At 45.2% G+C, this 13,680-nt stretch overlaps 2 protein-coding genes across 5 annotated transcripts in view; both read left to right on the top strand.

Moving 5' to 3' along the window:
* NSD3 (nuclear receptor binding SET domain protein 3) overlaps positions 1 to 8,847 on the top strand; it is a 52,520-nt gene extending 43,673 nt beyond the window's left edge. For all 4 annotated transcript variants that reach the window (XM_040618146.1, XM_040618144.1, XM_040618148.1 and 1 more), the window contains 5 exons: positions 17 to 133; positions 585 to 726; positions 1,300 to 1,406; positions 1,767 to 1,971; positions 3,184 to 8,847. In XM_040618146.1, the coding sequence (XP_040474080.1) occupies positions 17 to 133; positions 585 to 726; positions 1,300 to 1,406; positions 1,767 to 1,971; positions 3,184 to 3,425 (813 nt within the window). In that variant the 3' untranslated portion in view covers positions 3,426 to 8,847. The remainder of the gene's footprint in view (positions 1 to 16; positions 134 to 584; positions 727 to 1,299; positions 1,407 to 1,766; positions 1,972 to 3,183) is intronic.
* A 216-nt stretch (positions 8,848 to 9,063) lies between these two features.
* Positions 9,064 to 13,564, top strand: PLPP5 (phospholipid phosphatase 5). The gene is made up of 7 exons (XM_040617907.1): positions 9,064 to 9,156; positions 9,360 to 9,468; positions 10,597 to 10,687; positions 10,927 to 10,990; positions 11,741 to 11,865; positions 12,255 to 12,425; positions 12,760 to 13,564. The coding sequence occupies exons 1-7, from the start codon at positions 9,083 to 9,085 to the stop codon at positions 12,927 to 12,929; spliced, it is 804 nt and encodes a 267-aa protein (XP_040473841.1). The 5' UTR covers positions 9,064 to 9,082; the 3' UTR covers positions 12,930 to 13,564.
* The last annotated feature ends 116 nt before the right edge of the window (positions 13,565 to 13,680 follow it).

Here is a 13,680-nt window from a genome sequence, read left to right as displayed (position 1 = left end):
TTTTCATCCTTTTCAGGGTGAATTTGTGAATGAATATGTTGGCGAACTAATTGATGAAGAAGAGTGCAGATTGCGAATAAAACGTGCACATGAAAACAGTGTAACCAATTTTTATATGTTAACTGTAACAAAGGTAAATATTATGTCTTGTTTAATATAAACTGTATAGTTAAAACTAGGGGCAAAATACTGACGGAAGCGTTATTCCGTGTTTGATATGACCCTCCTACCTGAGTGGCAGTAGGAGGATAATATTCATGTTTCTCTTTAATGGCATGGGTGAAGAGCTAAAACAGCCTCTTATCTTACGTTGTGCTCTGTGCTTCTTTTGCTCCTGTAAGCACAAATATGTGGACACTTTTTCATAAAACCAACTCTGCAGGGAAGGCAAAATGTTAACTATTTTAACTAATTTAAATTTTAATATTGGATATAAATATAATATTAAAACTTAAAATTTTTTAACTTTTAACTAATTTAAAATAAAGCATATTTTTTGCTGCCTTAGTCATTAGTAGTCACTTGTCAGCAGGAAACCTTTTTGTTTGTAAGTACTAAATGTGTCCTTGTCTTTTTATTTGAAGGACCGGATAATAGATGCTGGCCCAAAGGGGAATTATTCTCGTTTTATGAACCATAGTTGTAATCCAAACTGTGAAACACAGAAATGGACAGTGAATGGTGACATTAGAGTTGGACTCTTTGCTCTTTGTGATATTCCTGCAGGTAAAAAGATGGTACTGGTTTGCATGTATACTTTGTCTTGACATGGCTAAGTTCCTAACCTGGCTGTGGGTTTTTTTTCTCTGAATTTCCTTAATACCAGTGGAACTAGTCATTCATTGGAGTGGAGACAAATATTCAAGTTCCAGTTTTAGCAGGGATTTTATAGTTAAAAATAGTCTGAAGCTGAAAGCTACTGTTAAAAGCTAACTACAGGGTTTGCTGTTAAGTGCAGTGTTAACTCTGCATCATGTAAGTGCTCGCCACGGTGTTGATTCTTACACCTATATATTTGGTGTGGTATTATCTTTCTGTGTTCAGTGTTTTATCTGATCTGTCATTCTAACTTATGTTAAGTTACAACTTATATTAAACTGATACTCATATCTGATCTAAACAGAATTTGCTACTTTCAAGGTGAATGAAATCAATGCACTGTTTCAAGCTTGCTGTTTTAAAACTTATTGCTGCTAAATCTTACAGACTATGAAAAGATAAATGCTAATGAAATGTCATGTCATGAGCCTGTCTTTCGTCAGTGTCTGTGTAGGTGAATTGCTTTTCTTTGCATTTTAGGAATGGAGTTAACATTTAATTATAATTTGGATTGCCTGGGCAATGGTAGGACTGAATGTCATTGTGGAGCAGAAAACTGCAGTGGTTTCCTAGGAGTGCGTCCAAAGGTACATGGATGAAAGTTGAAGCTTCTCTCCTTAAATCCAGAGATCTCATGAGAGCAGGGCAAAGAGGGTTCTGTTCTATTGAACTTTTTATTTCAGTCTGTGTAATACTTTCTACCCTTGAAAGTGACTAAAGGTTTTAGTTGTGCATGGTAGTGCTAGTGTATCTAAGGTGAAGTTAATTTACCAGGTTGTGTTAATTCAGGTACATGTGGATAGCATTTCTGGCTTTCATAGCTTAAAAACTTCTTTGAGTAGATTTAATTTAAGCATAGTTCATGCAAATGATAACCCAGAGTTGATTTAACTTTAATGCAGGGGTTTTATAAAGTGACTGTATGCTGTGATCTTTGTAATTGCTAGACAGCATTTGCAACAGCAAATGAAGAGAAGGTGAAGAATGCAAAATTAAAGCAGAAGAAACGGAAAATAAAAACAGAACAGAAGCAGATGCACGAAGACAACTGTTTCCAGTGTGGAGATGGGGGAGAACTAGTCATGTGTGATAAAAAGGACTGTCCCAAAGCATACCACCTCCTATGCCTTAACCTGACTCAACCACCTTTTGGTAAGAGCAGTTGTGTGGCTTCCTCCTACTCTTTTCCTTCCTGCAGCAAGACAATATTTGAGCTGAAATGCGGTATTCATCTACATCAAATGCAACGTATTTGCTTTTGCAATACCACTCATTTTTAGAAATACATCAATCAGGTGACAAGTGTTCCTAAATGAGAACCGGTGGACAGAGAGGCACTGTAATAATTTTAAATGTTGTTCTTGTTGCATTTCTTTCCTGGATCAGATTTCTTCCTCTAATTTTAATTGAAATATAAGCATTATCTTGGTGTCCCAAGGTCACCAAGTGCAAATTAAATGACAGTCCAAACCTGACATAGCAAGTATGATGTGTAGGGCTTGATTAATCAGTAAATGTGTTTAAATTATCTACTGTATGCTGATGGCATGTTGCCTTCCATTGAACTTTTTCCATGTTAAGGCCTAGCTTTTTGTAGTTAGGGCTCAAATTATACAGCAACCCATCACCTTAACACCATTGCAGGATTTTGTTAAAGCCCTTATCTCTTTAATCTTCCCTGTGAAGGGGAATGCTTTTTCTTTCTCAACAGTAACCCAGCCAAAAGGGACTTCAGCAAGTCTTGGACACAGCAGCAAGAAGTTTTTGATTTTTCCCTTGTTGCTGTGTTCAGTATACCTTTGCAGTCAGAGAGTCCAGCACATGGGCATACAAATACATGTCTGAATGGTTTGGGGGATCTGGCGTTTTCTATTCTCAAACATATCTTTACACAACTTGTTCTTCTCTGAGCCATTTCTTGCTTATTTTTTCAAAACCCATTCAGCCATCTACATTAAAGTACGTTGCAGCTGAACTAAAACTTAATTTGGAGATACCCATCTGAGCAAATGCTGTGTCCAGATCAATAAGAGATGTTCACAAATCAGAAAAATGTACAAAACTCTCCAACTTGCAAGGGCTTTTGGCATCTTGATGCCAGAGGAGGTTGGTCTAATTATTTTAAGCTCTGGTTATGCATGCGGCAATGCTTTGAGCCAAGTGAGGCCTAAAGTATGCAAAATGACTAAGACCTGTTTCCAGTCAGATTCGTGTAAATGAGAAGCAGAAGTAGCATCTACAGTAAGAGCCAATTTTCCTGAACTTTCTTTGCATTCATCTAAGGGCTAAATGCCAGTGCTGGCCCCAAAATGCACTAATTGCAGTTTCCTGTCTCTCTCCCCTCCCTTCCCCTCCAATCCTCAGGAAAGTGGGAATGTCCGTGGCATCAGTGCGACATCTGTAGCAATCCTGCGGTTTCGTTCTGTGAGTTTTGCCCTCATTCGTTCTGTAAAGATCACGAGAAGGGAGCCCTGGTGGCATCAGCACTGGATGGCCATCTCTGCTGCTCCGCACATGACCCCAAATCTCCTGTGGCACCTGAGTACTGGAGCAAGATAACGTGCAAATTGGAACAACAGAATCCTGTAGAAGAAGCAAAGGAGTGAATTTGGTTAAAAACAAACAAGGGAGGAGAGAAGAGGGGAAACAGGCGATGAACTTGAAGAGACTGCTATGACACATTCAGTCTTTGTCATCAGAGCCGTCTTGTGTGAACTGGGAACGGGACCATTTAATCCTAGCAAGCAGAAGCAGGCGGTGGTGTTTGGGTTTTATTGTTTGGTCTTTCTTTTACCCTTGAATGTGCTACAGCAGCTCTTACTGTTGGAAACCAGAAACGTCTTGGCCTTCAAAGAAAAATGTAGACCTTTTGACAGTGAAAAGAATATTCTGTTTAAAATATGTTCTTTGAGACTAGAAAGCAAAGCATAGCAACATATTTATTTATTTAATTTTTAAAGGGTGTTTTTAAGATCTGGTTTTGATCAGTCAACGTGTCTTCGGGGGAAAAAAAAAATAGCAAAGCCAACGTAACTTTTATGTCTAGTTCATGAAAAGAATAAAGCCTCCCCACTCTGTGTAACATTGAGATGCCATACAGACAGATGTGGGTTTCAGACCAGGTGACCCTGCAATGCCTCTGTTCCAGTACTTGTTTTTAAAGGCATTTTGAGAAGGTAGGTTATGTATCATGTTAACTTATGAATATTACTGTAAAGCTTTTCCTATGAGAAATCAGGTGTATGACTTCTTGGAAGTGCTTGTAACGTGAGATCTGGCATTGTTTAAGGAGCAAAGAAATCATGGTTCCTTGCTCAAGAGCTATAATTGGTGTTCACAGACAGATGGAAATTCAGAAGGAGCTTAATTGCACAATGGTCATTTCTTCATGCAGCCTAACTTTGAAAACCTTCCCAGTTAGGAGAGCCTCCCAGCCTCAGTCATATACTGCCACACGCTCAGAACTGAAGTCTTTATCCTGCCAGTGGGAGCTCTGCTGTTGACTTCTTTAGGTGGGGGATTGTTCTGCACGTGTGTATGTGTCATCTGCCAAGTCTGCACTTGTTTTATGGCATTTATACTAGTGTGATTCTTCACTGCTGCCTTCTCAGACTCCCTTTAGCTTCCAAGAAGATTTGAACGCTTATGGAATCAGACCCATGTGCATGTTTTGTTTTGATCGAATGTTTAGATTGCTTTTTGCTGAGAGGGATCTAACTTTAATCTTCATTGTTAATGGAGCTAAGAAACATCTCAGCACTTCAATGAACAGGGTATTTTCTGTCTGGGTAACGGGCCATATTCACAGCAGCTGACTTTAGCCTCATGAGATGGTTTTCTCTTAGATTTCCTCTGGTAATGAGAAGAGAGACAGGCTCCTTCAGTGAGGCTTTTGAAGTGGCTTAGGTAGGCTCCTGCTCCAGATTTTCTTTTGAGAACTTATCCTCCTCCATTTCTTGTCTAAGGAGCCTAGAGGGACTAGTTTCCCCAAGCTAAGTTAGTCTTTGGTGAACCTCCTCCCCTGGCCCACAATCTTACAAAGCACTGTGCATCTCCCCGTGCACCAGTAGCATTAGAGTGTACTTTTGACTTGTGTACTGATATTGGCTAACTTCATGCTAGCTTTTTGCTAATGGGTATTGAAAATAATCCTGAATGAAAAGAATTAATATCAAGTGTTGCTGGCATCCGGCTAAATTAAGCCTTTGAATTAAGAATTAAGAACCTTGTCTCTGGAAAATTGCTTACGTAAACCTACAGGAACATGGTGACTTCTCAGTTCAAGAAAGTTAGTAGGCTGAAAAAGTACACATGGGATTTTAGAACACGTCTTGCCTCTAGCTGGTGTCCTTCTCGTCCTCAAATTATATGTATAGGGGGAAACTTTTTTTGTGTGCAATTGTAAAATTACAAAATACACTACAGTCTTTTTAAGCAGCTACCATGCCATTTAACTGATCCGGCAGTTCATCTTCTGAACGCCTGCAGATGCCTCTTCTACAAACTTGGGGCTGTCTTGGGTGGCACAACAGTGCAGGTCTGTCATGGGTCAGTTTATGGTACAGAGGGCTGTTGGGATCTATAAAGCACTTCATCTTGTGGTCCGTACTACAGTGAATGTCTGAAACACTAATCTTGCTTGAAAGCAGTGCTATATTTTGGTATTTTTTACAAAAAAAAATTTACAAAAAGGATTTTATTTTTCTTAACACTTTGTGTGATAAATGTCTCTTTTTAAGCTCTTACTGGGGGTGTTATTAACCTTTTCAGAAATTCCAAACATAACTCTTGCTACAGTGTCTATAAGGCCCGATGTGTTTACTTTATATTATTTATTAGGCTTGGTAATGTTCAGATGATTTTCTCTTGGGAAGTCGGAGCATTCTGGATATTGCAGATACGCTATAGTGTGAGTGCGCCTCCATATTTTTGTCATTCTATGTCCACGGTGACTTAGTGACCAGAGGGAGATGGTGTGGTAGCACCAAAACACCCTCCTGAGCGTTTTGACGTGGCAGGGAGCAGACAAGAGCCGCGGACTGTCAGTCGCCTCGTGAGACATACTGCTGAGATGTGCCAGTACACCACGTATCGCAGGACATGTGAGATTCACAGAAGGCTTAAAAACGTGTAAAATGCTGTGAATTGAGGCCTGCTGCTACTCCTATGCCATGCCACTCGATGTCTTGGTTAATTTTGTTTTCAAACTTCTTACAGGTGCTCTTTTTTTTTCCTGTTTTGCCAAGAAAAGATTAATAATAGCCAACAGCTGGGCTTGGATTTAAAAGGGAAAATAGGAGATTGGTTTGTAAGCTTGTGAAACTTACGAACAGAAAGTCTTAAAACTGGATTTCACGCTATTGGAGAGAAGGTGAATCTTTAAAAAAAAACTTCTAACATTCTGAGATAAGAAAATGCCTAATTCAAAGTATCATGTTAACTGTAGGAGGTTTGTTCTATATGCCAAACACAAAATGTTAAAATACATGTGTTAACCACATCTTTGCAAACTGCATAACAATAATGCAGTTCCTTTGTAAGAAAAAGTTCTAACAGCTGTTTTAACTGGCATCAGCAGAGGAGGAGCCGGCTGCTGAATTAATTTGTGTGATCTCTAAAATGAGATAAGTAATCTTGGATAGTTTAGTTGTTTCATGCTGGGGCCTGGAGAAATCCACAGTACTGCTGGTGATTTCGATTGAGAACTTAGATCTGCTGTTTCAGCCTGTCGGTTGTTCCTTGGCTGGAACGACAAGCACCATCGCCCTTTTTTTCCCTTAGTTTTGCTTTAAATTTTTGAGACAGCACCCAACTTCAGCTTGGCCGCCTGCGTGTTGTCAGAGTGCAGTGTCTAAGCTGCTCTGCAAAGTTAACAGGATTTTGTTGTTTACTGGAGCTTTTACTCTCCAGTTCGCACCTTAGCACAGTGCAGACGTTCTGCAGACCATGGCTAAATGGTGCAGTGGCTGGTTACTGCCGTTTTCTAAACACACGGTGCAAGCATTAGTTATTGTAGCTTTCAGATTAGTATAGACTTGTCCTATCAATAGACTGTTGAAGGCGTTTGCAGCTCAGGAAAGGTAGCATTAAAGGCAATTTTGTGGGCAAATTACCTTCTCTGGTCACCACCATGGTCTTGGAGAATCTGTTAAAATCGAGTAAATAGGGCTGGAATGTTTGATTTTGGCCTTTAAAAAAAACCTTCTTGTATCTTAATTTCAGGATAGAATGGGAAAGACACAATTACTAGACGTAATTAACAATGAGCATAAAAATCTGTATATATTGAAACTTTACAGAAATATGGGGGTGGGGTGGGGGGGAGGAGGGTGGGAGAGGGGGGATGTCCAACGCTGGTACGAAGTAGTCACTTTAACATTGAAACCTCTGCCTCATTGAATTCAGGGTTTAATGTACTTGAAGCTCTGCGGTTCCTTATACAGCTTTTTTTTTTATTATTATTTATACATAACTTTTTTTGTCTACTACATTGAAGATGTCTTTGACTTCCCCGAAGTTACTTTCTGCTCCCGCTGTACAGTGAATCTATGGCAAATGGGAGAGTTTTTCAAAGCGGCTGTCTCAACTTGTGTGTGTTCAAGAAGTGTGTTGCATGAGAGATGGCAACCTTGGAGTAATGCTGTCCCTTTGCTTTCCGTTCTCCATCAGCTTTCCCCACCATTTATCTTTGTGTAGCAAAAACATTTGCACTTACGATACACTCCTACACTTTGGATGTATTCACAATGTTGTTCTGAGGAATAAAAGGGGGGGGGGGGGGGGGGGGGGGGGGAAGAAAAAAGGAGAGAGGAAAAAAAAAAAAAAAGCTGTTTCCTATTATATTCTATTCCTGAGTGATGAGCTCAGGTCCTTATTACCCCTGAGAGGGGCTGTCTCACTGCTCTGGAGAGAGGGGAGGCATTCGGCTGAAACTCTTATCTGTGCTTTGCATAGACTTCTGTAATTAATGTGAAATCAAAAAGGGAAAAATGCGTATGAATTTGCCAAAGCCATTCACTCATTCACTGTTCCTCCCGTGGTACTGCCTGCCTGGGGGGTCGCGCAGGAGGGTGAAGCCCCCTGTCCGGCACGCTCCCTCCAGCTCCAGGGGCTGCGGTGGGCCCCCAGCCCCCCGCCACCCCTCTCCCTCACCAGGCCAGGTGGGAAACAGCTGTTTCCTAGTCACCGGTCGAGCTATATCTCATTTTTGGTGTTGCTTTTTTTCCTTTTCCAAACAACCTGGTGGCGTCGCCGCAGAAAGCACGGTGACGCCACGGGGTCCAGGGGGGCACGGGGGTCCCGCCGGCCCCAGGGTGGCCACGGGGAGCCCATCCCGGCGGCTCCTGCGCCGGTGGTGTTGCACAACAGGGATACCTGCAGATTCCGTCTCCATTCCCATGTGCTCTATCTGTAAGGATGACCTTTGTAGAGTCGTTATTTCTGTAGACTTTGTTTATCTGTAACAAACTTTGTAGATTCTGTGAAATGTTATTTTAATGAAATCACTCGAGTCTTTAATAGCAAAGCATCAATATTCACTGAAGTCGGTATCTTAAAAAGAGTTTTTGGGAGTTGACTAGAAGCTCTTGACACTAACGAAGTAGTGTTAACTTTCCCTGGCGATGTTCCACTGGGGCATTACTGTATTATGACTTGATGTTGCCGCATAGACTTTGAGATATACAATATTTTGGGGGTTTTGTTGTTCGGCCTATGTTCTCTTGCATAGTGTGAAACCTGTAAAGCTTGGTTACCCTGTATATAGCTAGCTGACTGTCAACTAGTTATAGTGTATCTAGAATTGCCTGTAATATTTTAGCTTCTTACTGAATGTGTGTGATGGTAGGAACATATAATTTTTGTACATTATATTTACGGAGATGTTGCCTTTTTTATTTTACAAATACTTTGGAATTCAGATGTGTTTTTGCTTCCGTGAGGATTAATTTGGAAAGGTTTTTAATGACATTCCACTGATCTGAACTTTTGCTTGAGGTTGACTTCAATAAATCGTTCTGAATGTTCCAACGACGAAAGGCTTTTAAGTCTGTGAGGGGGAAGCCCGGGCCCGTGTGAGGGGGGGCTGCGGCCCCTGGGGGGGTACGAGGCCGCGGGCTCCGGGCAAGGCCGCCCGCGCTGCCCCGCGGCCCGGTGCTGCGCTGCGCCGGCCCCGCTCCCCCGGGCGTCTCTGGCGGGGCCGGGCCGGGCCCGCTCCGCCCCGGGGAGGGCGGGCGGCGGCGCCACGTCGGCTGGGCGGGCGGCCATGCGGCGGGCGGGCGGCGCGGCCGAGCTGGTGGCGGAGGCGGCGGTGCGGGCCTTGCTGCTGGCCGCCTTCGCGTGAGTGCGGGCGGCGGGGTGGCAGGCCCGGGCCCCTCAGCCCCCCGCGCCCTGCGGCCCCGCCGGGCCCGGTTCCCCCCCCCCCCCCCCCGGGCCCGCCCCGCCGCTCGTGTTCGTCCGAGCTGCCAGCCCGGAATCCGCTTTATTTATTTTTTGTTCCCCCCTTATTTATTATTATTTATTTATTCCTCTTTCCTCGCCAGGATCATGGAGTTCCTGCCGCCGTTCCAGCGCGTGGTACAGCCTGAGGAGATGTGGCTGTATAAAAACCCTTATGTAGAGGTGGACCACGTACCCACAGTACCCATGTTCGTAAGTTCAGCCCTTTTCTGCATTTACTTAGGTTTTTATTTAATTTAACTTAATTATCAGCTGTCCTTTATACAGCAGCACTCCTAGATAAGCAACTTGCACGATGAACACCTGTAACGCAATGCCTTTTACTGGAAGTGCAGCATATTACCGAAAACTAGACAACATTTACAAACATTTTTGTCTTCCTTTTAGGCTTTACCATCCAGGGTCGTCTCTGGGATTTTAACTATGTTTATAAAACCTAGCGGGGGCCTTTCACTGCTATTTATAATCAACTTCACATCAAGATTACTGGGGCCACCTCTTGCCACCAGGGAACACTTTGCTTGAAAGCAGCTGTTCTCAGCAAAGTTTTATTGTTAATTGTGTTGTGAAAATGTTTTCCTCAGGTCTCAAGGCTCTGTTGAAAGGGTTTAATGTAAAACTGTAAGTCTTGGATTTCAAGCAGACAGTAGTATGTTACAGGGGTTGTCTCTTTCTTGGAAGCACAGGTGTTTCAATGAGACACTTGGGCTCCTGGGATGGGCAGGCATCCCCTCAGCAAATGACACGATTTTCCGAAAGAGGTGAGCGCTAAAAGTTAAAAGGACAAAACCTTGGTGCAGTGTTTGGATTTGGCGGTGTAAAGCATGACGTGTGGTGGTAGCAGATTCCTTGGGAGCCTGTCAGACATGCTGTGGACATCCCCCAGTGGCAGTTGCTGCTGCGGTGCTGTAAATGATAACTGGTTTTCTCTGCATCGGCTGCTCCTGTGTTTTTTGCTGACTAGCAGCATGGGTGCTGCTGACAAAGAGCTAATCCTTGTGCTTGCAGGGATGGGGAGAGTTGAGGTGCTGTGGTCGATACTGCAAAGGGATATCCGTATGTGAGGCGCTGCTGATGAATGACAGACGGGAGGAATAGCTGTGCTCTGGGGAGCACAGGGTTAGCCAGGGTTTGCTGCAGATACAGCTGGGGTTGGGTTTGCTTTCTGATAGAAGCATAGTGTTGGAGAGGACAGGTTGCTGCTTGCCTTTGGGGAAGGAAAGCGTGTTGGTCTCCTTGAGCAGCTGCTGTTGTGTTCTGGTGAGAGTACTTAAACCTGCTTCGCTAACAGACTCCTAACGATCTTCTCATTTTGTGCAGTTCATCGCATTTCTGTCTCCCTTATTGCTCATTGTCCTGGCAAGGGTGTTCATGAATGCTGACCAAGACGACACACGGGAAGCCTGCCTTGGTGAGCTCCTTCTTATTCCAGAGAGCTGCAGCCCCCCAAGGAGTCTGCTCTGATGCTGTGGCTGCGAGCCAGGCATCTCACAGATGAGTCCTTTGCTTTTACTGGGGCACGAGATGTGTGCCAGGGGTATTGAAGCCGGGCTGTGTGGCTCCACCTGAAGTTTTGAGGGCTGAATGTGCCTCAAAGCTGTATGTTCAGATGGGGACGATGCTGACGTGACTTCTCTGGCTCTCTCCTAGCTGCCAGCCTTGCTCTTGCCCTCAACGGAGTTTTTACAAATGCCCTGAAGCTCATTGTGGGGAGGTGAGAAACTGGCTTGCTCCTAGCTGTGTGTGTGTGGGGAGGGGAGGCACATCTGCACGGTGGTGGAGCTACAGTAGCAGGAATAAGGCCCAGGAGCTGAAGCTGGACATGCTCAGCCTGGAAAGAATGTGTTTATTCTAGCTGTAAAGACAATTAAATATTAGAACAAACACTGGCAGGGACCTGCTGTCTCCAGGCATCATTTCAGATGGGCTTGTTCAGGCCTGTGCCAGGATGGAACGCTTTGGCAGCGTAAGGGAGGGGATGGGGTGGTTTTATCTCTGTGGGCCACATCGTCAGGGTGGCAAAAAGTTACCTGTACCGAGCTGCAGCCTGAGAGGTTGCTCCAGTGTACCTGCAGGCCGTGTGGCTGGGGTGCGTTGAGGCTGTGCAGGAATTTGGTTCTTGTAAGAGGTTTGCTCTGCTGGGCTGGACAGGGAGAGGATCAGCACAGTGCTAATCCTCAGAGTCTAAACTGGGTGCTGCTCGAGCAGCAGTGAGCCAGTGCGGGTATGCTGCTGCAGCCTGACTCTTGTCTGCCGAGCCCTGCCTGTCCAGGCAGGAGCGGAGCTGGGTGCGATGCTCAGTTTTACATTTCCCACAGCCTGGGTCGCTCCACCTTCCCTTTGCACAACAGGTGGGGCTGTGGGAGGGGGCTGGTGACTGCATTTGGGTGTGGGTGCTCCGTGAGAGGGTCATGCTGGGAGTGCTGCACACCAGAGGGCTATGTACTTTGCTTCTCTGCCCTAGGCCACGGCCAGACTTCTTCTATCGATGCTTCCCGGACGGACAAGCGAATACAGAGCTTGTGTGCACAGGCGACTCTGGCATAGTGACTGAGGGACGCAAAAGCTTTCCCAGTGGACATGCTTCATGTAAGTTTTCCGTGTCCTCTACCTGCTGCAGCCCCAGACAGTGAACCATGGTGAGCAGAAGCCCGTGGGGGAGGGCAGCTTGGGCTTGCTTTCATGCATCCCACAGCTCGGGCTACATTCATCGGCCTGTTTGGGGGCCTCACCTTTCCCTCTGCAAGATAGTGGGGTGAAAAATGTAATCTTAAGCTTAACTCCTCGGAGGAGGGATGCTTGCCAAGTACTAGCTTCTGCGGCTTCATCACTCATGAGCCGCTGCCTCCCTTGCCTTGCATGAGCAGATCAGACATCCTCTTGCAGCCCTTCCACCGCAGCAGTGGAGAGGGTAGAGGTCTGGCTGAGGGCCCACAGCAGAGCCCAGAGCAGTTTCTGAAGTGACATTCTTCTTTCAGTTGCCTTCGCTGGTCTTGCCTTTTCTGCCTTCTACATAGCTGGGAAGCTGCGCTGCTTTGCTCCCAGCCGGGGAGCCAGGGCTCTGCGGCTCTGTGCCTTCCTCCTCCCACTGTTCCTTGCCACCCTCATCGCCGTGTCCCGCACCTGCGACTACAAGCACCACTGGCAAGGTGGGTCTGTGGACCTGGACGGGTGTGCCTTGAGCAGGGGCACTCTGGCTGCGGGGAGGGGGCAGTCTGTGTTGCCACAGAGGTGTTCAGAGCCCACAGTGGCAACTTAGGTTTTTTGATCGCTCTCACAGTGGTAATTTTTTTTGCTGCCTGCAAGGTGATGATGCCTTTCTCTTTGTTTTTTAAATATATGCCAAGCTTAGTTTTATAGCCAAGGGTCAAGTCACCAATCCAGCTCATCTCTCAGCAGTCTGAAAAGCTGCCTGCTGGAGAATTCATTCATGAAGCTTGGTAGGGTAAAGGAAAGTTAACTCTTCTCTGGTCTTGCCCACAGATGTGTTGGTTGGCTCAGTGATCGGCTTCGTGCTTGCTTACCTCTGCTACAGGCAGTATTACCCTCCTCTGATGGACTCCATGTGCCACAAACCATTTCTGTACAAACCCAAACAACTGCCAGCACACCAAGAAAAGCCTGCAGCTTCCAGCTTTCCCCTAGATATATAGCAATGGGCTCTGTCCTGTCTGCACCTTTCCTGCTGGACCTTGAATGCTAGGCCAGAGGAAAGCTTTGGGGAGGTTGGTCATGAGGAGTGGCTCAAATGAGGATGAACCTGGAACCCAAGCAGGCATTCTCTGCAGTGCTGGTAAGTTGTCCTACTCAGGGGCCTGTGCTGCTTTGTTTAACCAAATTTTTTAGGCATCCCTCCCTTCAGGCCTGCTATGAAGCAAGGCAGGCACTCAGCATGCACGCCTGCAGGAGGACAGCCCAGGTTCGAAAGGTCCTGAAGCAAGAACTGGAAAAAAGTGACAATCTGGTGTGCCCCATCTGGTTCTTGTGTCTGGTCCAGAAAGCACCATCATCAGTCATCTCCCTTCAATCCAGCTGAGCTGTCCCGCCCCTTCTCATGGGTAGCTTATGTTGAAACAAAGTGCAGGACCTGCTCCTGGTGCCGGGTTTAAGTCCGTCTTTTCAATCGCAGCTGAGCTAATTTGGAGTAACGAGTGCAAGGTTGCAGTCTCTAACCATGGATTAAGTGGGGGAGAGGGAATGATCATTAGCATGATCATTATTTGTATTAATGTGCTAGCTCTGATTTTTTTCTAATTTGTCAAATAAAGGAGTTTAATTTTTTAAATGAGCTGTGGTACCAAAAACTTTACTTCAAGGACTGGGTTGATTGCTGTGTAAGCCATTTCCTTTGGGGTGTCTGCAGGGGTTTTGAGGTGGGTGTTTATTTTGTATCTCTTTCCTTGC

This window comes from Falco naumanni, chromosome 19, assembly GCF_017639655.2.
Source record: "Falco naumanni isolate bFalNau1 chromosome 19, bFalNau1.pat, whole genome shotgun sequence".
Taxonomy (NCBI): domain Eukaryota; kingdom Metazoa; phylum Chordata; class Aves; order Falconiformes; family Falconidae; genus Falco; species Falco naumanni.
Note: the sequence above shows the minus strand (reverse complement) of the source record. Positions and strands in the feature narration are given on the sequence as shown.

Excerpts from the sequence above, each read along its gene's own strand:
- PLPP5 (XM_040617907.1), top strand. The coding sequence starts at position 9,083 with ATGCGGCGGGCGGGCGGCGCGGCCGAGCTGGTGGCGGAGGCGGCGGTG. Across the intron at positions 9,469-10,596 it reads TACCCACAGTACCCATGTTC|TTCATCGCATTTCTGTCTCC; the intron begins GTAAGTTCAGCC and ends CATTTTGTGCAG. Across the intron at positions 10,991-11,740 it reads CTGAAGCTCATTGTGGGGAG|GCCACGGCCAGACTTCTTCT; the intron begins GTGAGAAACTGG and ends TCTCTGCCCTAG.